General features: G+C 36.0%; 1 protein-coding gene across 2 annotated transcripts in view; it reads left to right on the top strand.

Moving 5' to 3' along the window:
* The window catches only part of NR2C1 (nuclear receptor subfamily 2 group C member 1), a 40,576-nt gene extending 20,143 nt beyond the window's left edge, over positions 1-20,433 (top strand). Inside the window, exons 8-14 of one of the 2 annotated variants that reach the window (XM_065934237.1) lie at positions 2,689-2,882; positions 4,072-4,225; positions 7,985-8,106; positions 10,365-10,504; positions 12,648-12,785; positions 15,150-15,255; positions 18,564-20,433. In XM_065934237.1, coding sequence (XP_065790309.1) covers positions 2,689-2,882; positions 4,072-4,225; positions 7,985-8,106; positions 10,365-10,504; positions 12,648-12,785; positions 15,150-15,255; positions 18,564-18,738 — 1,029 coding nt within the window. In that variant the 3' untranslated portion in view covers positions 18,739-20,433. Of the gene's footprint in view, positions 1-2,688; positions 2,883-4,071; positions 4,238-7,984; positions 8,107-10,364; positions 10,505-12,647; positions 12,786-15,149; positions 15,256-18,563 lie in introns of both variants that reach the window. The other variant, XM_065934236.1, reaches the window with a different exon arrangement.
* The last annotated feature ends 3,387 nt before the right edge of the window (positions 20,434-23,820 follow it).

Genomic DNA, 23,820 nt, shown 5'->3' with positions numbered 1-23,820 from the left:
TTTTCACTCTCCTCTTTCACTTTCATCAAGAGGCTCTTTAGTTCTTCTTTGCTTTCTGCCATAAGTGTAGTGTGAAATGGGTCAGGTCACTGGAGCAGCCTCTATTTTGTGAATACTGATAAATTAATTTTATCAGTAGAAATGTTCATTTTTCCACTAGAACAACCTATAGCTTCAATGTGGAAAAGTCTTCTGGGTTTCTTTCATCTTGAAATAAAAGTCCTCAGATATAGAAATGTATAATAAGTATAAAATCCCTTATATTCCTTTTGTGTTCTCCTACAAACTTTTTAGTGTTACAATGTTGATATTTAAAATATTTCAGGTGAAGAGAAATTCTTCACCGGCCTTACTTAAAACATTGACTTGAATCAAGAGTAGGAACAGAGTTGTGTGAGCTCTCATGCTATGTATCCAAGTCATCTGGGTCCCCTTAGAGATTTGGAGCAACTCTTTATTGAGCAAGAGGTCTGAAAGAAAAAAAGATTTGCTTGTTTAGATTGAGCATGTATAATTCCATAGTGTTTGAAAGCTCCTTATAAGAACTGAAAACAAATATTGTTCCTGAAGGCAGATTTCAGAGAGCCTGTTACTGGTGTGTCTCTTAACCTATAATGTGATCTGGTTTCATATGCCCTATGAGATTATTTATTCTATATATGGCCAGATTTGTGTTGTTATTTTTTGTTTGATACTTCAAGGCAATCTTAATACTTGTACTCTGGAATCAAATTTCATCTGCCACTTACTAGCTGCATAACCTTGGGCAAGATATTTGACCTTAGTGCCTCAGTTTCCTTCCTCATCTATAAAATAAGGGATAATAGGAGTGTCTGCCTTACAGGTTGGGCTTTAGCATATTGTTATTAATCAGGGAGATTTGGTATCTTACGACATATTTTGGAATTACATTCAAGACTTCACTTAGCCTTATCTACCTGATTTGTGCTTAGAATGGTAGTTACAATTTCATTGACTTATTAACTTCTTTAGAAAAGGAAGAGAACTAAGTTTTGTTGAAAATTTTCTGTAATACTTGCCCAGACACCGTACTTCTCTAAATGTCTTTATATTAAATTGTAACAACCTTGTTTGGTTAGTTTCTGACAAATGGCCCCAAAATTGTCAAGCTGTAATGTAAGTCCTTTCCACATTAAGCACCTGTTTAGATAGACATGTTATGAAATGGAAGAGAATATATAAATGTTTTAGTTGCAAATTAAAACACCAAAAAATGTCAGTTTCTTTTACACATGAATGAAGACAGGAGTAGGGGTTAGGAGCACAGGCTATCCTGTCAGACCAATCTGACTTCCCATCCTGCCTCTACTACTTACTGCTAAAGTGACAATGAGTAATTCTTCTTTCAGTAATAAAGGGACAGTGATTCTTATTTCACAGGGTTGTTGTGTGGATTACGTAAAATACATACAAAGGTTGTAGCCATGTAAGAAACTCAGTAACTGGTGGAATTCTCAGTAAATAATTCTGGGACCATTCTTTAGTTTGGGGAGAGCACAGAAACTATTTGTCTATTTATTCAGTGAAATCAGTTTCACATAAACTAAAGAACTGATATAGAAAAATTCAAAGAAATGTATATCCTCTTAGGAGTAATCATTATCACTAAAAAACCATAAAGGTATAATGAACAATTTAAAATATCTACGGACCTGTCAGAAGTCATAGAAGACAACTAAAGAGGCTTTCATTTGATTAGGGTGGAATGATTTGAGCATTTATAAAAGAATGACTAATGAGTAAAATATATAAAAATATGAATTTTAAATGATACTCAAAATTCATCTTTCATCATAAGAAGTTGCTTGGGCATTGATTCATTGCTCTAAAATTGATAAATAAAAGGAAGAAATATCAACCATCTATCTGCTTTTTCTGTACAGATTATATTTCTGGGTAGTCAGAGTTGAGCAGGTTTTCTCATAAAAGAATTATAGCTAAATCATGCATAAAGAATGTACACATTAACAAAAATAAAAACTAGTGACAAATAGGAAAACATGCAGTATATAGCAAAAGCCCAGTCTCCTAAATAATGTAGAGGGACTTTCTCGCTACAGAGTGCTTGATGTTTAACACATTTAACACAGTGGCTGGTAAAACTTGCCATCCTAGAAGTCTGTTCAGTAATCACTTTTCTTGTTTTTTCTCTATTCCTTAGTAAAACGTTACTTTTGTCCTATGCAACTTTTGAGTTTGCATAATAAGTTTTGGAAATTAAAGCAATATCAAAATTTCAATGCTGGAAGATCTTGAAAGCTCATCTGATTTGATGTCCTTTTATAGGGAAGGCAGCTGTTATGGGGCTTCCCTGGTAGTCCTGGTTCAATCCCTGTCAGGGAATTAGATACCACATGCCCCAACTAAGACCTGGTGCAGCAAATACCCTGTTAATAAAATAAAGCAATTGTTAATGTGGATAGATAACCATTGTGTGCAGTTTTTAAAGTAACCTGTGTAAATATTAATATTTCCTAGGAAATGTGCCTGATATTTTTAAACTTGTTCCCTCAAGTGTCTAAAAGCTCAGAGCTCTTTGGTTTTACTTTCTAGATTTCATTTATCTTTATATACTTTTCTTTTGACATTTCACATTCTAGAATTAAATATTTAAGATTGAAACATTAACTGATACCAATTTGCAGAATTTTAATTTTTTTTTTAAAGGCTGAATCATGTCAGGGAGATTTAAGTACATTGGCCAGTGTGGTTACATCATTAGCAAACCTTGGAAAAACTAAAGATCCTGCTCCAAATAGTAATGAAGTGTCTATGATTGAAAGCTTAAGCAATGGTGATACTTCTTATACCTCTTTGTGTGAATTTCATCAAGAAATGCAGACTAACGGTGATGTTTCAAGGTAAGATCTGTTTTGAGCATGTGTCCCTTTGCCAATTGTCCTTTAGTATCTCTTAAAAAATACTATTTACAGAAGTTTCAAAAAATAATTATTTCTATTAAACTTAGAAAATTTAAGTAATAAGTAAATTTTCATTGAAAAATTCTGTTCAGTATAAAATGATGTCCAGCTGGTTACATTGTAAGTAATGAGCAGTGAGTAAATATGATAAGATAAGAAATGTAGTCATAAAATTCAGGAGTTTTTTTTTTTTTTCAATAAAGATGATAATTTGGGTCTGATTTTTCAGATGTTTTAGTTGCCAGATTTTATATTCTGTGTATTTAAAGTTTAACATATATCTTACTAGGCAGTCATTTCTCATTTCCCCCACCAATTTCTGGTGATGAAAATAGGTTTTCAAAATTGGGTTGAATCTATTATAGTTTTAAGTTTACACTACAGGAAACTTGTATCAGAATTCTACTTTTCATTTTTTTGATATTAATACTTAGGATGTAGAAACCATCTTTTTTCAGGCTTTTTTCACACACTGTTCCTCTTCTAAAATATTGAAGGAATTGCGTTTAAGAATCTCACTAAGTACTTTGTTGAACATGAGATTTTAAAGAACTCAAGAAGGCCTCTCATTGAAAAGTACAGGAAGCTATTTTGACTAGTTATTTACTGATATTAATTATTTGCCATCCTAATCTCAGATTCTTATAGTTCAGATGTAGCTGTGTTACCATAAGTTTAGAGTATTCTCTGCATTTTTAAATAAAATTAAAAACCTAACTTTGTGTTGTGTAGAATAAAGTCAACTTAAGTTCTTGCCCTTGTTCTTCTAAATAACTTCTGTATGTAAAGTAAATGGCCTGATACCTTGATGTATCAAATATATAACTTGTAAAAGGAAGCATAAGACTTTTTCTCCCCTTAAATCATGTAAGTTTTAAAAAAAGACATTCTCTGGTAAAATATATTAATAATATAATTAATATAATAATAATAATACATTTGAAGTTTAATTTGTTACTTTCGGAGAGTGAGTCAAAGACATCACTGAAATAGAATGCTCAGTGATATACCAAAATTCTGTTTTCTAAACAGTTTTTAAGGCCTAAATCTTAATTTCCGAATTTTATATAGAGTTCTCATTTTATTGTGGAGATTGGCCAAGCTCACAGCTTCTGATGTCTCCTTATAGGGCATTTGACACTCTTGCAAAAGCTTTGAATCCTGGAGAAAGCACAGCCTGTCAGAGCTCAGGAGAGGGCATGGAAGGAAACGTACACCTAATTGCTGGAGACTCGAGCATAAATTACATCGAAAAAGAGGGGCCACTTCTCAGCGATTCACATGTAGCTTTCAGGGTATTTATATATATATATATTTCATAATTTTTATGTTGTGTGACCATTTTGATTTTAATTGTCCTTTCAGAAATCAAAATATATTTGTTGTGCTTTTAAACTCAGAGATACCCCAACTAGGATTTGAAACAGCAGCTAAAACATATAAAATAACAGCTCAATAAAACATCCTGTTTATATAGTACTCACAATATCAATTAATGTGTTTAAGATTATAAAAGTTAGCTTTTAAGACATTTGGACATGATTTTTTTTCATTTAGACTCTGTTAGACATAGTTTGTTGATGGTAGTGTTTTTAAGTATTGGTGTTCATCATGTGTGGAATCCACTGGTTTTATTCAATGCCTAGCTACTACTGCTTTAGTGTAAATCAGTATCTAAGACACAGATTTTCCACTTTTACCAAGTTAACTACAAAGAACACAAATTAATTATATAATGCCTCAGTTAGCTAGCTCTCAGCCTCATTTTAAGAAGGTTTAAATTATTTTAATTTTTGGTTTTTAACTTTTTACACTTTAACCACTTGGAGAAGGTACATCTGTAATTTCTTTTTTGCTTCCTTAAATATATTTATGATGGAAACAATACATGTAGAATACTAGAAACAATACATGTAGAATATTAGAAAATACTATCTGGCATTTGATTTGTCAATCAGATAATATTCGGACTACAGCTATAGAAAGGCTGACCATTGAGACCCTTCATTAAGACTCTGCTGTTTTGATCCCTCTGTTTATCTTTGCTTTGCCCTCCCTGAGGACTGTTAGCAAATCATATGCAAGTGATTGAAAGTGCTTAAGAACTCTTAGTTAGCAGTGCATAGCATAACAGTCCTGGACTACCTGAGGGTAGTTGCTCATAACTTTACTGGAGATTATAAATTTCCATGGGTTCCTTATGAAAATATATACAGTTATCAAATAGATACATGTGCTACTGGCAGAAATAATGAACACAAAATAAATCTAACCCTGGCGAGGGACTTCCCTGGTGGTCCAGTGGTTAAGACTCTGCGCTTCCACTACAGGTCGGTCACGTAGGTTCTGTCCCTTGGGGAACTAAGATCCCACATGCTGTGCGGTGCAGCCAAAAAAAAAGTTAACACTGATCAAAACTGCATATGATAAAATTTATTCCTACAAAATTTGGCTTGGTAGAAATGACTCAGAGAAAAGTCACATTTAAATAATTGTGGCTGTAATTTGATAGAGTCGACAAACGTATCAGGGAAACTTGTCTTTATGGAATATTTTACCAGCGTTAATTTACATGAAAAAAATCAGAAATGCTTCAATTGTACTTTACAAGAAAAAATTGTATGGGGCTATAGGAACAGGCAGTGAGAATAATCAGTGTCATCCTTCAAAAATTTGTTTTGGACAGATGAATTAGGGAAATTAAAACATTTTTCTTTCTAGAATTGGCCTTGATACAATGCTGGAGGTTTATCTTGCTTTAAGAAAATTACGTATGTAAAACAGATAAATTCTAAGCCATTTTTCTCTATAAAATAATACAATGTGGTAGTCTTTTGAATAACAGGTTCTAGTGTATATTGCAGGTGGTTTCAGTTTTATGATTAGAGCAACAGAGTTTTCAGCATTGCCACCACTATTGTGTAACTTAGGGCGCAACTGTATTTTTTAGCCCTAATATCCAGATTTTACATATTGTAAGTATTTCATTTGTTTTAGAATGATTTTAAACTACTTAGCAAAGGGTAATCTTGTTTTTGTATCCTAATCCTACCCCCTTAAAACTAGTAATCTTTGGTGATTTCCCTGACTTTTCAGGGTTGTTGTTTTTTTTCCTAGTCACCATAGGCAGTACAAAAATGTGTGATAGTTTTCAATTTGTTTTTTATATACTTATGTGTGGAAACAGTTGCATCCTAACAATTAAATTTATGATGCTTAATATCTACTTATTATAATTCTCTTAAAGAATGATATTTTAATTTATTGCTGCAGTAAGCATTTCTCAAACATTTAAAAAATCTTTTCACATGTGGAGTTTCAGCTGTTGATTGTCCTCTTTTATTACTTGACACCATTTTGTAAATAGACAAACCACTTACGGCTAACATTGAACAAAGGAAATTAATATTTTTTGCATTTTAGCTAACATTTCCAGAGAACTTTGGTATCGTTTCAATGAAAAGCTTTGATCTGTTTGGCATCATAGGTACCTTTGAGAATCTGTTAAAAGTTATATATTCAACTCCCCAGAAAAATGCACATGGGCATTTTCACCTGTCCCCCAGCGGAGGTAGCTACTATTAACTGTGTGGTGTATCTCCTCCTATCATATATACAATACACATAAAGTATGTATCTTATTATACATACACTCTTTTTAACATATATTAGTTCATCAATATTATTTTGCTATTTTTTCTCCTTAGATGTCTGAAATGTTTTTTCTATGCTATCTCAGTTTATCTTACTAATTTTAATGCCTACTAAGTAGGCATGGATTATTCTTTTCTTAGTGATAGAAATTTGGGTTATAGCCAGCATTTAATTTCTCTGTTAAGAGCAGTACTGAAATGGACATCCTTGTATATGCTTTTTTGTGCATATATGCAAGTATCCTTTTGAAATAGAGATTTAGAAATGGCATTGTTAGGTCATAGGATAAACTCAGTTTTAAAATGTTGATAGATAACAGCCAATTTGCCCTTCATTTGACCAGTACTCAGTTCCCTGGTGGCTCAGCTGGTAAAGAATCCACCTGCAATGCGGGAGACCTGAATTCAATCCCTGGGTTGGGAAGATCTCCTGGAGAAGGGAAAGGCTACCCACTCCAGAATTCTGGCCTAGCGAATTCCATGGACTGTATAGTCCATGGGGTCGCAAAGAGTCGGACATGACTGAGCAACTTTCACCTCACTTCAGTTGTTGTATTTGTTTCCCTATATCATCAACTATGCTTGGTATTACTGATCATTTTAATAATTTTAAAATAGAAGTTTCTTATGGATGAAATTACTTTTAATTTATAGCAATAAAAAATCTCTTTAATAAGATTTTCAAAAATGCTTTGATAAGTATTCTGATGTAGGATCTTTATTTTCAACAATGGTCACACATTACCAAAGGTCAGCCTGTGACTGTTACGGCCACAGACACACTTTATTTTTCCTGTAGATTAGATGGTGAGATTTTACGTAGAAGCTGCTTTTTGAAAAATTGAAAAAGCAAGTAGTCTGAGCCTTAATTCCAAACGTTTTCAATGTGTTGAATTCAGCCATGCCCATTATCTGGGAATGTGCACTCTACAAATGGCATCAGCAGGCTCACTTCACTCATTACTCTCCTATAAGCATTTGAATTTGTTATCCCCATTGCCTAAATGAAAGGGACATTTAACATAAAGGTTGCTTCTTGAATTAAATTTGTTGTTTACATACTGTTAATGAAGAGAGAAAAGGAAAGACTTAAAGTTGATATGAAGACAGAAAGTAACTTTTAAAAACACACCGAGATAATCTTGTGGTTGGTATTTATTAAGTGGAATTCTGCTTTATCTGAATATTGCTTTGTTAGAAACTCTGGGCTTTTCATTTATTCTAAATCCTGTTTTTAGCTGTAAAATCCAGTGACTTGGATTATATCAAGATTTGCCTTTTTGGCTATTATGTTAGTTACTTGACATGTTGACAGTTAAGTTTTTCAAAGAAGTGCTCATTTAGAAGTGTCCGATGTGAGATAATTGACCTCATCCCTGTTCACACCAGCTCACCATGCCGTCTCCTATGCCTGAGTACCTGAATGTGCACTACATTGGGGAATCTGCCTCCAGGCTGCTGTTCTTATCAATGCACTGGGCACTTTCAATTCCTTCCTTCCAGGCTCTAGGGTAAGTGTCTTGAAGTTCTTGAATATTAAGTGTGATTTTGTAGCACAGATGTACATGAGGCAAGAGCTTTAATTTTGGGAGGGTTTGATTAAAGGGGGCAAACTGATACAGCATTATAACTTGAAATTTTATATGAAGAATCATATTGGGTGGTATTTACTGTATATTATGTGGAAGATTATCCGTATTTCATAATTTGATGAAGTTAACAGTTTGAATGAAGTAAGTGCACTGGAGCCAGCATTTGTAATAGGCTGTCTTTGGCTTAAATGACGGAGGCTCTAGATGACTTGGGGTACTGTTTCTCCCTACCGCCACTGTTTCAGTGTTATCTCAGGCTTGTTAATAAGGATCTGAAACTTGCATACACTGAATATGTTTGAAAATAGAAGTAATTGTTTTTCAATCATGTGGTTGGTTGCCCCCTAAAAAGGTAAGAAAATATAAATTTAGACCATAGTACCACTATGATGAGTTAGAAGTTTGGTTGTATCACTGAAGAGCATATCTGTGTTCTATTTAGATTAGGTGGTAATGAAAAATGATCTATTATGAGAAATCCAAGCTTTGTTTAAAGTTTACCGGATTTCTTCATATTGTTTTAATGTAACTGGTTTGAAGAAGCAAAGAGACCATGGAGAAAGTTAAGCCCATAGTTAGAAAAGTATTGGTCAAGTTGTAGGACCTTATTGTACAACAATGCCAATGTTATTTTCTAACTAAGAGGTATAACACAGGCCATCAAAAACTGATTTTTTAAATCTGTTTACTCTGTTCTTTTTTGTGTGCTTTGTTCACTGGTTGATTACCTTGAGGCTTTACTGTATAAAACTTTAGACTCAGAGTTTTCATTCCAATCCCTAAGAAAGGAAATGCCAAAGAAGGCTCAAACTACTGCAGAATTGCACTCATCTCACACGCTAGTAAAGTAATGCTTAAAATTCTCCAAGCCAGGCTTCAGCAGTGTGTGAATCGTGAAGTTCCAGATGTTCAAGCTGGTTTTAGAAAAGGCAGAGGAACCAGAGATCAAATTGCCAACATCCGCTGGATCATGGAAAAAGCAAGAGAGTTCCAGAAAAACATATATTTCTCCTTTATTGACTATGCCAAAGCCTTTGACTATGTGTTTCATAATAAACCATGGAAAATTCTGAAAGAGGTGGGAATACCAAACCACCTGATCTGCCTCTTGAGAAACCTGTATGCAGGTCCGGAAGCAACAGTTAGAACTGGACATGGAACAACAGACTGGTTCCAAAGAGGAAAAGGAGTACGTCGAAGCTGTATATTGTCACTCTGCTTATTTAACTTATATGCAGAGTACATCATGAGAAACGCTGGGCCGGAGGAAGCACAAGCTGGAATCAAGATTGCCAGGAGAAATATCAATAACCTCAGATATGCAGATGACACCACCCTTATGGCAGAAAGTGAAGAAGAACTAAAGAGCCTCTTGATTAAAGTGAAAGAGGAGAGTGAAAAAGTTGGCTTAAAGCTCAACTTTCAGAAAACTAAGATCATGGCATCTGGTCCCATCACTCCATGGCAAATAGGTGGGGAAACAGTCGAAACAGTGGCTGACTTTCTTTTCCTGGGCTCCCAAATCACTGCAGGTGGTGATTGCAGCAATGAAATTAAAAGATGCTTACTCCTTGGAAGGAAAGTTATGACCAACCTAGACAGCATATTAAAAAGCAGGGACATTACTTTGCCAACAGAGGTCCTTCAAGTCAAGGCTGTTGTTTTTCCAATAGTCATGTATGGATGTAAGAATTGGACTATAAAGAAAGCTGAGTGCTGAAGAATTGATGCTTTTGAACTGTGGTGTTGGAGACGACTCTTGAGAGTCCCTTGGACTGCAAGGAGATCCACCCAGTCCATTCTAAAGGAAATCAGTCCTGGGTGTTCATTGGAAGGATTGTTGTTAAAGCTGAAACTCCAGTACTTTGGCCACCTGATGCAAAGAGCTGACTCACTGGAAAAGACCCTGATGCTGGGAAAGATTGAAGGCAGGAGGAGAAGGAGACGACAGGATGAGATGGTTGGATGGCATCACCGACTCAATGGACATGAGTTTGGATAGGCTCTGGGAGTTGGTGATGGACAGGGAGGCCTGGCGTGCTGCGGTTCACAGGGTCGCAAAGAGTCTGACACGACTGAGCGACTGAACTGAACTGAATGAACATTGTGTTTTCAAATACATGAGTCAATTATAAGATTTCATAAAATATATTTGATATTTGTTTTTGTTTTTATAGGCAAGAAAACAGCATATCATTGGTGAAAGCTTATTGGAATGAACTTTTTACTCTTGGTCTTGCCCAGTGCTGGCAAGTGATGAATGTGGCAACTATATTAGCAACGTTTGTCAACTGTCTTCACAGTAGCCTTCAACAAGGTAAAAAGCACCTTATTTTTCCTTTTCTAGGAAACATAAGACATAAGACATCGGAGACATCGGTTTTATAGTATTATGTTTAAAGTTAAGTATCAGATATCCTTTTTACCTTACATAATTTTACATTTTGATAAATTCATTCATTAATCACCAAAAATAGTTTTAAATGAGAGCCCAACAAAACTGAAACAAATGTATTTAAGTGCTATTTCTGATCAGGCCTCATGAATTTTTACACTTCAACATACATACCAAAGAATCCAGGGTATGCTTATATAGAGGTAATCCAACTATTTATAAACGTATAGTTGCCAACTGTTTTTAAACTGCTTTTCTTTTTTTTTTTTTGGCTCTTATTTTTTTTTCCATTTATTTTTATTAGTTGGAAGCTAATTACTTCACAATATTGTAGTGGTTTTTGTCATACATTGACATGAATCAGCCATGGATTTACATGTTTTCCCCATCCCGATCCCCCCTCCCACCTCCCTCTTCACACGATCCCTCTGGGTCTTCCCAGTGCACCAGGCCCGAGCACTTGTCTCATGCATCCAGCCTGGGCTGGTGATCTGTTTCACCCTAGGTAATATATATGTTTCGATGCTGTTCTGTTGAAATATCCCACCCTCGCCTTCTCCCACAGAGTCCAAAAGTCTGTTCTGTACATCTGTGTCTCTTTCTCTGTTTTGCATATAGGGTTATCGTTACCATCTTTCTAAATTCCATATATATGCGTTAGTATACTGTATTGGTCTTTATCTTTCTGGCTTACTTCACTCTGTATAATGGGCTCCAGTTTCATCCATCTCGTTAGAACTGATTCAAATGAACTCTTTTTAATGGCTGAGTAATATTCCATGGTGTATATGTACCACAGCTTCCTTATCCATTCGTCTGCTGATGGGCATCTAGGTTGCTTCCATGTCCTGGCTATTATAAACAGTGCTGCGATGAACATTGGGGTGCACGTGTCTCTTTCAGATCTGGTTTCCTCGGTGTGTATGCCCAGAAGTGGGATTGCTGGGTCATATGGCATAAACTGCTTTTCTTAATTGTAGCTTTTTGAATCCTAAGGTAGGCTAAACTTTTTTTTTTTTAAATCAATTCATCAGTATGTATCCTTTCACTTAGACACTACTAAAGAGTCACAGAGCAACCCTAATTATTTTTTTCCTTTTCCTGATTACAACTCCCAGTCGTTTGAGGAGACAGGTGGGCAAGCACTGATTTATAAATGTTTAGTTCCAGAATGGCTTGTGACTGTCCAAGAGGAAGGTGCCCCATCATCAGATGGGAAGAACTATTTTTTTTTAGTTCAAGAAAAAATTATAGATGGAGAATTACATTTACTTCCTTTGCATATGCCACTTCCCGTTGTTGCACATTTTTCTTGAACTGTCTGCTTCCCCTCCTATTTAATGGCAAAGGATAGCCTTAAGGTCTCATCAGTGGTAGATATACCAGAAGTCAGTACTACATAAACACAGTCATTTTTAAGTTTCAACATAGCGTTTTACTCAACTTTTCTTTGATCTTGACAGGGTTTTTTTGTGGGGTTTTTTTGGCTAAATATTTGCTTTTGTTGTAGTAGTGTTGGTAACTTAACAATCTGGATGATTTTGCTTATTTTTCATTTTGCTTATTTTATTGATATAAACTTAAATCCTATTATCAAAATTTGAATCTTTTGTACTTTGGTTGGTTAGCCAAATTTTTAGTCTTTATGGCTTATCTTCTCAAAGGTGTATCTTAGAAGGAGACATTACCTTTAGGACTTTTTATATTAACAACCTGTTCTTTTTTTTTTCTTGAATGAACAGTGTCTGAAGATCATTAATTAGTTTCATTTGAAATTGCAGAGAGGGACTTCCCTGGTGGTTCAGTGACTAAGACTCTGTGCTCCCAGTGCAGGGGGCCTGGGTTCCATTGCTGGTTAAGGAACTACATCCCACATTCTGCAACTAAGACCCAGCACAGCTGAATATATAAATAAATAAAACATTAAACTTGCAGGTATATTGAATTTTTAACATTTGATAAATTATATTCAAAGCTAGAAATTAGTGAGAAGGAAATATATCGGATAAAAATAGTCATGCATTTTTGCTGAAGATTTTGTTTGTTTCTTTGTTTTTAATTAAAGATAAAATATCAACAGAAAGAAGAAAATTATTGATGGAACACATCTTCCAACTACAGGAGTTTTGTAACAGCATGGTAAAACTCTGCATTGATGGATATGAATATGCCTACCTGAAGGCAATAGTACTCTTCAGTCCAGGTATGTAAACATTTACTTTCTATTAAAAATAGTGTTTGAGGATGTGGAGAAATTGCAACCCTCATACATTTGCCATTGGGAGTGTACATTGGTGTGAAGTGGAAACAACTGAAGTGTCCATCAAACAAATGAATAAACAAAATGTAATGTATATATAAATGGAATATCATTCAGCCATAAAAGTAATGAAATTCTGATACATGCCAACATGGATAAACCTTGAAAACAGTTTGCAAGTGACAAACCAATCACAAAATACCACATATTAAATGTTTCCATGTATCTGCATTGTCCAGAATAAGCAAATCTATAGAGAGATTTGTGGCTTCCTTGACCTCAGGAGAGGAGAGAATGAAGAGTGACTACTGATGGGTGTTTCTTTTGGGGCCAACAAAGATGTTCTAAAGTTAGATTGTGGTGAGGGTTGTGCAGCTCTGAATATACTAAAAAACTGTTGAATTGTACACTTCAAATCTGTGAAATTTTTGGATGTAAGACATCTGGGTGTGGAAAGGAAAATTGAAGAAATCAGTGAAATGACGCAGCCTTTTAGTCCTGTTCAGCACTTGAGTGTTTAGGTATATTTCGCTAGGCATCATTAAAAGGCAAAAAGAGAGATGAAGATTGCTTTGTTAATGGGTTAAATTTCCAAACAGCTTATGAGTTCCCAATAAATAGAAAAATGGGTCTCTTTTCTTTCTGCCAATTGCTAGTTTTTACATATAGTAAAATGACAGTAAAGCTCAACAATCAATTTTAGAGTAAGAAAAATTGACTATTTTCTTAGGCTCTGTATTCTTCAATTTGGTATATGTTTTTCTGTTACTGTGTATCATAGTAAAATGGTCTGAGGAACACTGCTTCTTACTACCTTAAGTGATATGAGTAAGATAATTAAAGCTATTATTGTACTGTTCTTCTGGTGTTTTAGATAAATTAATAACATGTATCGCAGTTTCTATCACAACCAATTTGCCACTTTAATTTTCCTTAAAATTGAAAGACCATAGATTTGACAACAGAATTATAATGTACTTTTGTTTTATTAAATATTCCTTCTATTTCTGTTTGCTACTTTTCTTATTCTCCTTAGTCAGGATACCACTTTCCATATTTTAGGCATAAGTTTTATGAAATTCTTTTAACATTTCCACTTCAGTGAAACATTTATATAGGTTATTTCATGTTGCTATATTATTTTTCTGATAGAGATGATGTACAGAGTTTATAATTTCATAAGTATCTGTTTATCCTAACAATGGTGAAAGGAAGATTTTCTTATTAAGAAAATATAGAATATAGCATGCATGAGGGGGTGGGTGAAATGGGTGAAGGAGAATCATGAGGTACAAACTTGCAGTTATAAATAAGCCACAATGATAAAATTTATAGCATGGTGACTGTAGTCACTATTGTATTGTAAAGATGAAAGTTCCTAGAAAATAAACCTTGAAAGTTCTCATCTTAAGAAAAAAGTTTCGTAACTTTGAGTGGTAACTAGACTTGCTGTGGTGATCATTTCACAGTGCATGTGAATGTCTCTTCCTTTTGTTGTGTACATTAAACAGATACAATGCTGTATGTCAATTATACTTAAGTTAAAGTATGTACTATTATTTTAGTGAAAAAAATTTTAAAGGATATATTTTGAAAATGGGGGCTTCCCTCATAGCTCAGTTGGTGAAGAATCAGCCTGCAATGCAGGAGACCCCAGTTGGATTCCTGGGTTGGGAAGATCCGCTGGAGAAGGGATAGGCTACCCACTCCAATATTGTTGGGATTCCCTTGTGACTCAGCTGGTAAAGAATCCGCCTGCAATGTTGGGAGATCTGGGTTCGATCCCTGGGTTGGGAAGATACCCTGGAGAAGGGAAGGCTACCCACTCCAGTATTCTGGCCTGGAGAATTCCATAGACTTTGCAGTCCATGGGGTCGCAAAGAGTCAGACACAACTGAGCTAATTTCACTTTTACTTTCATTCTGAAAATATTTCATTGGTTAAAAATACTTTTAACTAAGCCAAGTCATTTCATTTTTTTGTTTATATTGAAAGCAAAATGATCAAAATCCTTTCTACCACTTTTGAAATAGCTGTTTTGTTTTATTTGAGCCCAATGGTTTCATTTTTTTATTAGATGTTAGAATACATGTATGAGATGAAACAGTTTTAAGGGTTTAAGTACAGTGCCTGGTATTTAGTGAGTGGGTTGCTAAAATTTTACTAGTATTTGTGGAATGAAAGAGCCATGCATATATGATAGGGCTTTCTGCTGAACTGTTGTTTATCACCTTTTCCATCTCTACTTGGTGTCTTAGTAAATGAGTATTCAGAACTAAAGTAACAATATATTCTTTAATGTTTCAGATCATCCAGGCCTAGAAAACATGGAACAGATTGAGAAATTTCAGGAAAAAGCTTATGTTGAATTCCAAGATTATATAACCAAAACATATCCAGATGACACCTACAGGTATCTAGAAGTTAAATACTATTTAATTAAATTCATCTTAAAAATTTTTGTGTATCTATTTCCTTATTCTCCATTCCAAGTGTAATTAAATTTAGTCAGCTTTGGCCTTGCAAGTAGTTAATGCCTGTTGCAAGTACTTTATATGTACTTTTTTTTTTTATATGTACTATTTTATATGAGACTTCAGCACAGAAAGGTTAAGTAACTTGCTCAAAGTCACACAATAAACAGCAGAGCCAGGTAGTTTGACTCTCACACCCAAGCTCTTAACTTGCTTTAGATGAAATAATGGATTGAATTAGAAAAGGGGATGAAAAGTGGATGAATAAAAAAATACCATTAGCTTATTTTATAATTAATTTTTAAATTTGGCTTATGGCATTTATAGCAAAGTCTTTCTTACCTGTGTCCTTTAATAAAATGAACTCAATTTTTGAGTGATTAAGCATTTGGCTGTCAGAGCAAGAGCACCTGGGTTTAATGCCTAACTCTGCCACTTACTAGCTGTATGACCTTATAGAAGTTAACAGAAGTTATTTAACTTCTATTTCAATTTCTTTACTGTAAAATGGAGGTAATAGTACCCACACTTTATAATCAGTGTAAGGATTAAATCAGTTAATATATTCAAAGAGCTTAGTAGAGCAGTACCTGTTACATAGTAAGGGCTATATAAATTTGTTTACTAATACTATTAACATACTTCAAACTAGTAAAAGAATATTTTACATATAATAACTTTTTACAAATAATAGACTTATAAGCCAGTTCCATCATGAAAATCAGCTGTAGTTTATCTTACATCTAACCAGTTTTCCTACCCTACTTCCTACCAGTTTTGTGAATACAGCTCAGCTAGTGGGAACAAACGAAATGAGTAATTTGAGCAGTATAGTACATGAATGCAGAAAGATTACTTAATTCTGGGTCTGCTGGTTGCCCTTGTTCTCAAGTGCTCAAGTGTTCTCAAGAGCATAAGGCCTTAGCATAGATGAAGGATAAAGAATGCCACAAACTTTTTGGAAAGGTGATTCTTTGGGTGTTGGTTTTGTTATGATCTTTTTTTTTTCCAGTTTTTTAAAGTGTCAAAAGTCTTATACCTTATATGAATTAATGGGCTCCCCTGATGGCTGAAATGGTAGACTCTGCCTTCAGTGATGGAGACCACGGTTTGATTCCTGGGTCAAGAAGATACCCTGGAGAAGGGCATGGCAACCCATTTTAGTATTCTTGCCTGGAGAATTCCATGGACAGAGGAGCCTGACAGGCTACAGTTCATGGGGTCGCAAGGAGTCGGAATCAACTGAGCAACTAGCACAGTTCCGTTCAGTTCAGTCGCTCAGTCGTGTCGGACTCTGCGACCCCATGAACCACAGCATGCCAGGCCTCCCTGTCCATCACCTACTCCTGGAGTCCACCTAAACCCATGTCCATCGAGTCGATGATGCCATTCAACCATCTCATGCTCTGTTGTCCCCTTCTCCTCCTGCCTTCAATCTTTCCCAGCATCAGGGTCTTTTCAAATGAGTCAGCTCTTCACATCAGGTGGCCAAAGTACTGGAGTTTCAGCTTCAGCATCAGTCCTTCCAGTGACCACCCAGGACTGATTTCCTTTAGAATGGACTGGTTGGATCTCCTTGCAGTCCAAGGGACTCTCAAGAGTCTTCTCCAACACCACAATTCAAAAACATAAATTCTTCGGCACTCAGTTTTCTTTATAGTCCAACTCTCACATCCATACATGACCCCTGGAAAAACCATAGCCTTGACTAGACGGAATTTTGTTGGCAAAGTAGTGTCTCTGCTTTTTAATATGCTGTCTAGGTTGGTCATAACTTTCCTTCCAAGGAGTAAGCGTCTTTTAATTTCATTGCTGCAATCACCATCTGCAGTGATTTGGGAGCCCAGAAAAATAAAGTCAGCCACTGTTTTGACTGTTTCCCCACCTATTTGCCATGGAGTGATGGGACCAGATGCCATGATCTTAGTTTTCTGAAAGTTGAGCTTTAAGCCAACTTTTTCACTCTCCTCTTTCACTTTAATCAAGAGGCTCTTTAGTTCTTCTTCACTTTCTGCCATAAGGGTGGTGTCATCTGCATATCTGAGGTTATTGATATTTCTCCTGGCAATCTTGATTCCAGCTTGTGCTTCCTCCAGCCCACTCTTTCTCATGATGTACTCTGCATATAAGTTAAATAAGCAGAGTGACAATATACAGCTTCGACGTACTCCTTTTCCTCTTTGGAACCAGTCTGTTGTTCCATGTCCAGTTCTAACTGTTGCTTCCTGACTAGCACACACACATACAAATAAAAACAGTGTTTAAAATTTTCCTCATTTTGACTCTACATCTGCCTGCTGACCTCTGTTCCATTAGGTTCCAGGTTCTTTGACCTCTGAAACTCTTTCTTAGTTTCTTATATTCATAGTTAGTTTAATTAATTATCTTTAGATAGCAGTTTTCAACTTATAATGTATTTTCAGACAAGACATTGTCCTACCTCACTGGCCCAGAAACTGGCAGGGATCATTTTATTGATTGTCACAACATCGTGAAAGCGACAGGGCAAGTAGTGGCTTCTACCCATTCACATAGCTAGAAGTTGCTGAATCAGGATTTGAACCTAATGGTTTTGATTCTATAATCTGTGCTCTTCCCATTAACAACAACTATTGCCTATTTTGGGCTTTCCTAGTGGCTCAGCTGGTAAAGAATCCGCCAGCAATGCGGGAGACCTGGGTTTGATCCCTGGGTTGGGAAGATCCCCTGGAGAGGGGAACAGCTACCTACTCCAGTATTCTGGCCTGGAAACTTCCATGGACTACAGTCCATGGAGTCGCAAAGACTCAGGCATGACTGAGTGACTTTTCACTTCACTTCACTTCATTGCCTGTTTTACTATTCCCAATACATTTTGCAAAGCAAAACCGAAAAAACTATCATTGAGCCTCATGTATCCTGATAACACAAAACATTGCTATTATAAAACCTTGAAAGAGTTCCTAAGCCATTAAACTTACAACTTGATCCATGTTTTAAAACTGTTCCATGGTTCATACAACCAACTAGAGGTAGCACAGCATAGCAGTTAAGAGCAAGGCTTTCCAGTGAAGTCTGTCAGACATCATATATCCATGTGATTGTCATATAGTTTAAGGCTTGAGAATACTAAAGGTTTTAAGTGTTGAAAACTGTTGATAATCTTTGTTAACTTATGACATTAGCATTCATGCAGAAATTACATATATCTTTCTACTGAGTTACTCTTTGATTTACAACATTGTTTGCCTTCCTTTTCTCTTTCGAGGTTGTCTAGACTACTACTTCGATTGCCAGCTTTGAGATTGATGAACGCTACCATCACCGAAGAACTGTTTTTCAAAGGTCTCATCGGCAATGTTCGAATTGACAGTGTCATCCCACATATTTTAAAAATGGAACCTGCAGATTATAACTCACAAATAATTGGTCACAGCATTTGAAAGCTGAGATCCCAGTTTAAAGTGATTGTTCTTTCCTAGAACACAAGAAGACACCAAATCGAGCTCGCTGATTCCAGGGCATCTGGAAATTTTTACTTTAAAAGAGAAACCAAAAACCAAAATATTTTGATTTTACTTCCTTAAGAAGAATGTTTGAAGTGACTGAGCAGGTAGCAGGAATTAGAATTTCCTTTCCTGTCTTATTTAACTGAATAAGAAATACTATCAGTTTATTCTTGGTTAAGATGACACCTAAAGCTGTCACCTCTTGACTAAGATTTCTCCTTTTATTTTATAAAACAAATAAATAAGTCTCTCTTTTTTTTCCCAGAATTGTGTTCTATTCATGTTTACTTTCATTATGAAGTAGTACAAACACTTAATCGCTAAGAAGTATCTTCTTGGCATTTTATGCTTCTAAAATATAATCTGTTTTAATTACCTGTCTAAAGAAGATTATTTTATGCTCAGTGGTATAATGATAACACTGGGACTAGAAGAGATAATAATTGAATATAAATATTTTTTTGTTTTTTTGTAAATATCATGGCACTGTTAGCATTTATCACCCTCATTGCTGGCAATGAGACATAGGTTATTTGTGATCTTAAGAGCTGATATTTTTTAGTGTTGTGTATTATTAGTTACAAGCACTTTTTATTTATGTATGTAGCAGAAAATTGTTTTTGAGAATAAGATAGGTTCATGTTTTCATATTTTTGGTTTACCATGTCGTAAAAGTAATAGAAACTGATTGAGCGCCACAAGTTTCAGTATTTCACAATAGATATTTAAATTGTTGCTGTTTATTCCACAGAAAGCATCTGTCATCTCTCCCTCTTTTCTGACCTGCGTTTAGTTTCCTGACTCTTCCATGGGATTTAGCCAGTCTCTTTTAGGTCACTGGAAATACCTCCTTTATGAAAGTGGGTTTATCATAGCCAATCTGTGTTTTCAAAGTGAGTTAGGCAGTTATTTTAAAGCAATTGATAATTTTCTGAGACTTCAGTTGTTTAATATATGGAGGAATGTGCACTGATTTTTCACTGTAAAGGGGAAGGGGCTGTTTTAACAATAGTATGAGCATCAGCCTGGAGCACTGCCTTGTACTGCCGCAATGGAAGCATTTTAGATTCCTTGAATGTCTTCCATGGTAATGTTTTCCTTAGCGGAACCTGATACTGTTAAGGATTTCTTTGCTATAACTTCATGAGAAATTACTTTGTTATATCTGTTTGTTGATTTTTTAAAAATATGGATATTTTATTGCACTCGAACATTTTTTACAAAGATTTTGCAATAGAAGAGAAGCAGAATTTGGGGGAAGGGTATGGATTTTACTAATTGCTGCTTTATAGTAAATCAGAAGTTTTAAAATATCAATTTACAGTCTTTACCAACTTAAGGGAAACTTTTTTCCCTATTTAAAACGTGATTTTTGTCAGTGGGATTTTTTTTCTTCTATAATTACAGCTGGGTAAAGTACATTTAGTACAGAATACTCAAATGGAAGAATCAGTAGGTTTATACCTTTATAAATCCAATGAAGAAAGCCAAGGATTCAAGAAATTCTTTTAAGTAATGTACTAATGGTTAATTAAGATACATGTTTGAAGTATTTTTCCTTATTACATTTACAGTTGTATTTGGAAGTGTTTTTTAAAAACGACATTAAAATGTGGCTTGCATTACAAATTTGTTTTCTGTCAATGTATTTGATTTCAGAGTCCTGTTTGTTCATTGTTTGGTCATCCTTTGTTCCATTGTTAAGAAATCTCTAGTAAGATTTATGAAAGTACTTTCAGGAAGGAAAAAGCATGGAAAATATTTTCATATCCCAATATTTTAGGATGATTTACAGTTCAATTTGAAGACTTGCAACTAAATATTACAGATTGACCATTTATTTTCTTTCTGTCCTGAAATTTCAGTAAAGTGTAACCACACAATGACAGATGAAACAGGAGAGAAGAAATCAAAGGATAAGAGAGTTGAATAAATTTTAGGGAAAGAAAATGCAGGTAGAGAAAGACAGAGCCAAAACCAAGGAAATGGTCATCTGAATGCCTGCAAAAGGTGGTACCTTGAGAAAGAAGCCAGTATACGTTGCAGAATGCTGTTTAGTACGTGGAGGAACCAGGTGCACATTTTCAGAGATGGTACTTGGAGCATTAGAGAGAGGATTGATTGCATATCTGTCTACAGAATCATTGAACTATCTTTTCTACATTTATTGAAGTCAGGTGACCACTTTCTTTTTCTTTTGTTTTTGGCTGCACTACATGGTATGTGAGATCTTCGTTCTCCAACCGGGGATCAAACCCATGCCCCCTGCACTGGAAACTTGGAGTCTTAACTGCTGGACCACCAGGGAAGTCCCCAGTGACCACTTTCTATCCTTCAGCCTTTTTGAGCAAGAAGCCAGAGATTAATAATCTTGAGACACTAACCCAGAAGATCACAGGATTTACAGGATACCAGGGATAACAAGGCTTGGATTAGATATAATCTTGAAGATATGGATTAAGTGAAAATCTGCATTGAATATGGGCTCCCTAAGTATGTTCCCATAATGCTGACCACTGGGTATAGGCTTCTATGCCAGGATTTTTTTTTTTTTTTGGAGAAACTAAGTTTCTTTGGGAAAAACTAATTTGTCTGGAGAAAAGATCTCTAGACACTCAACTTTTGATTGTCCCTGATAAGACTGCCTACCATTTTATCACTCTTCAGTGAATCTCAGTATTTCCAAGTCATGTATGTATACATGAGGTTTCCATTCAGCTCTCTAATGCCTACTGTTAAATATGAACATAGAGCCAGGATCATCAGATATTTGAGGAAAATTTCTAATACATAAGAGATCAGCTATAATTTGATGGTGGGGGCAGATAACAATGCAGTGATCAGAAAAGTACCCCATCTTCAAATATAATATTTTGAAAGTAGGTGTATTCATGAAATGAAAATAGGATGCTTTGAAAAGGAAAATTTAAAGGAAGAAACTGCCCCTGGAAATTTAAACTGATAGCCGAAACAATTCATTAGAAGGGTTACAATGTAAAGTTGTTGAGGAAAGGTTTCAAGGTTTCAATAACCTTGAAAGTACAATTCGCCCTTGAATAACATGGGTGTTAGGGGCACCAACCACGTGCAGATACTGTAGTACTGTAGTGTGTATGTATTTTTAAAGTCTGCATGTAAATAGACCCACACAGTTCAAACTCATGTTGTTCAAGGGTCAACTCTATAATCAAGAGACAGAGAAATAGATAATGAGAAAATGAGAAGAGAGAAAATCAGAGAATCAGAACAGGACGTCTAACATTTTAATAGTAAGGACTGAAGAGAAAAGGTAAGAAAATTATTTTATAAAAAAAAAAAAAATTATTTTATACAAGAAAAGTTCCACAGAAGGACATGTGCTTCTCAGGTTGAATGATTGACCTGTTAAATGAAAAAGATCCATACCATCTTGAAATGAGAACAGCATAATCAGAGAAGATAGTGTATTACTGCTTCTAGCTGTATTGTGGAATAGATAACTCTGAAGGCCTTTGATCTATTGCTGGACTTGCAGGAAACATGGCATGAGTTCTCAAAGCAGGCTAAAGTTGTCCCAGGTCATGAACCCTCTCTGTCCTAGCAGAATCAAAACTTCTTGGGGAAAACATTAATTTACATCAGTTTTGCGTACTTTTCTGTAAAAGGTCAGAGCATCAGTGTTTTTTACTTTGAGGATCTTACCATGTCTGAGTCAACTACTCTGCTATTGTTCAAAAGCAACTGTAGACTGTACATAAGTGAATGGGCATGGCAGTGGTCCAGTAAAACATTTAAAAAACAGGGAGTGACCTGGACTTGGCCCTTTGGGTGTAGTTTGCTGATCTCTAATTTAGAACCTCAAACTGTCACACATTAAGCTCAACCAAATATGAGCTCACGAAATTATCAAAGTTAGAAGGAAACAAGCCACTTGAGTCAGCAATAAGCAATACATATAGATCCTAAAAATAGATATTGAAATTGTCATCTGTACATGATTCAAACTGTACGTAGCAAGTTTTAAGAAGAAGAAAATGGAATTGAAAAGGTGGTGGGTGTTCTGACTCAACCAGTGTCCTTTTGGACATCTACTGTGTGCTGTGGTTGTAGGGACTTCTGAGTCTTCCCAACACTGCTGGCTCAGTGACCTCCCTTGGTGACCAACGCCACCAGCCACCGACTCACCTGAGCCAACACCTAGGGCATCTCTTCCGTCTTCCCACCCCCATCGAGTTCAACAGTAACCCCTGAGGCTTCAGCTTCCAGAGTTGGTCTCAAATCCCTTCACCTGTGTGTGTGTGCCTCTGCCCCCAGCAGCTTTCTCCAGCAGCACCACTGAGAACCTTCTGAAGCACATCTGTCTGCCCCCATCCATTCCCTGCTTACAACCATCCATGCTCCCCCTTGCCAACTGGACATGTCTCAGCTGCCTCCTGTGATCTCTGGAGCCCCGAGGGGTGTGCTTGACTCAGGCCTAATTCTTCAGCCTTCTCCCTGTGTGTCTGTCTGTGGGACACACCAAGGTCCCTGTCACCTTTGGGTGGGCTGCTCCCACTTGCATTTTGCTCTTCATCCCCTGCGCTCTGCTTTCAGGGATGGAGGCAATTCCCCAGGCCTTTTCAACCAGCCCATCTCTGTCCTTCCCACTGACCTGCCTTTTTCTTTATATATATATATATATATATATATATATATATATATATAGAGAGAGAGAGAGAGAGAGAGAGAGAGAGAGAGCAGAGTTGGCTTGGGTGGACACAGCACATAATGTTGGGCTGTCTGGCACCCACAGTGGAGAGAGTTGAACCTTGATTTTGTCAGTCAGCATTATGGGCAGGGGACTTATAAAAGTCATGGGGCCAGCAGACATCCTGAATAGGAAGGTGTAAATAAGGGAGAGACTGAAGAACCAAGTCATTTAGATGAAGAAGTACCAGGTTTCATAGCAGGCTGGCAATTTTACAAATCTGAGGCCCTCACCCAGGTGGAGGATAGCAAGTACAGGCTGAGCAAAAGATTCCTGCACTGCCCTGTTGC

The sequence above is a fragment of the Muntiacus reevesi genome, chromosome 4 (assembly GCF_963930625.1).
Source record: "Muntiacus reevesi chromosome 4, mMunRee1.1, whole genome shotgun sequence".
Lineage (NCBI taxonomy): Eukaryota > Metazoa > Chordata > Mammalia > Artiodactyla > Cervidae > Muntiacus > Muntiacus reevesi.
This window is presented reverse-complemented; position numbering and strand designations above follow the sequence as displayed.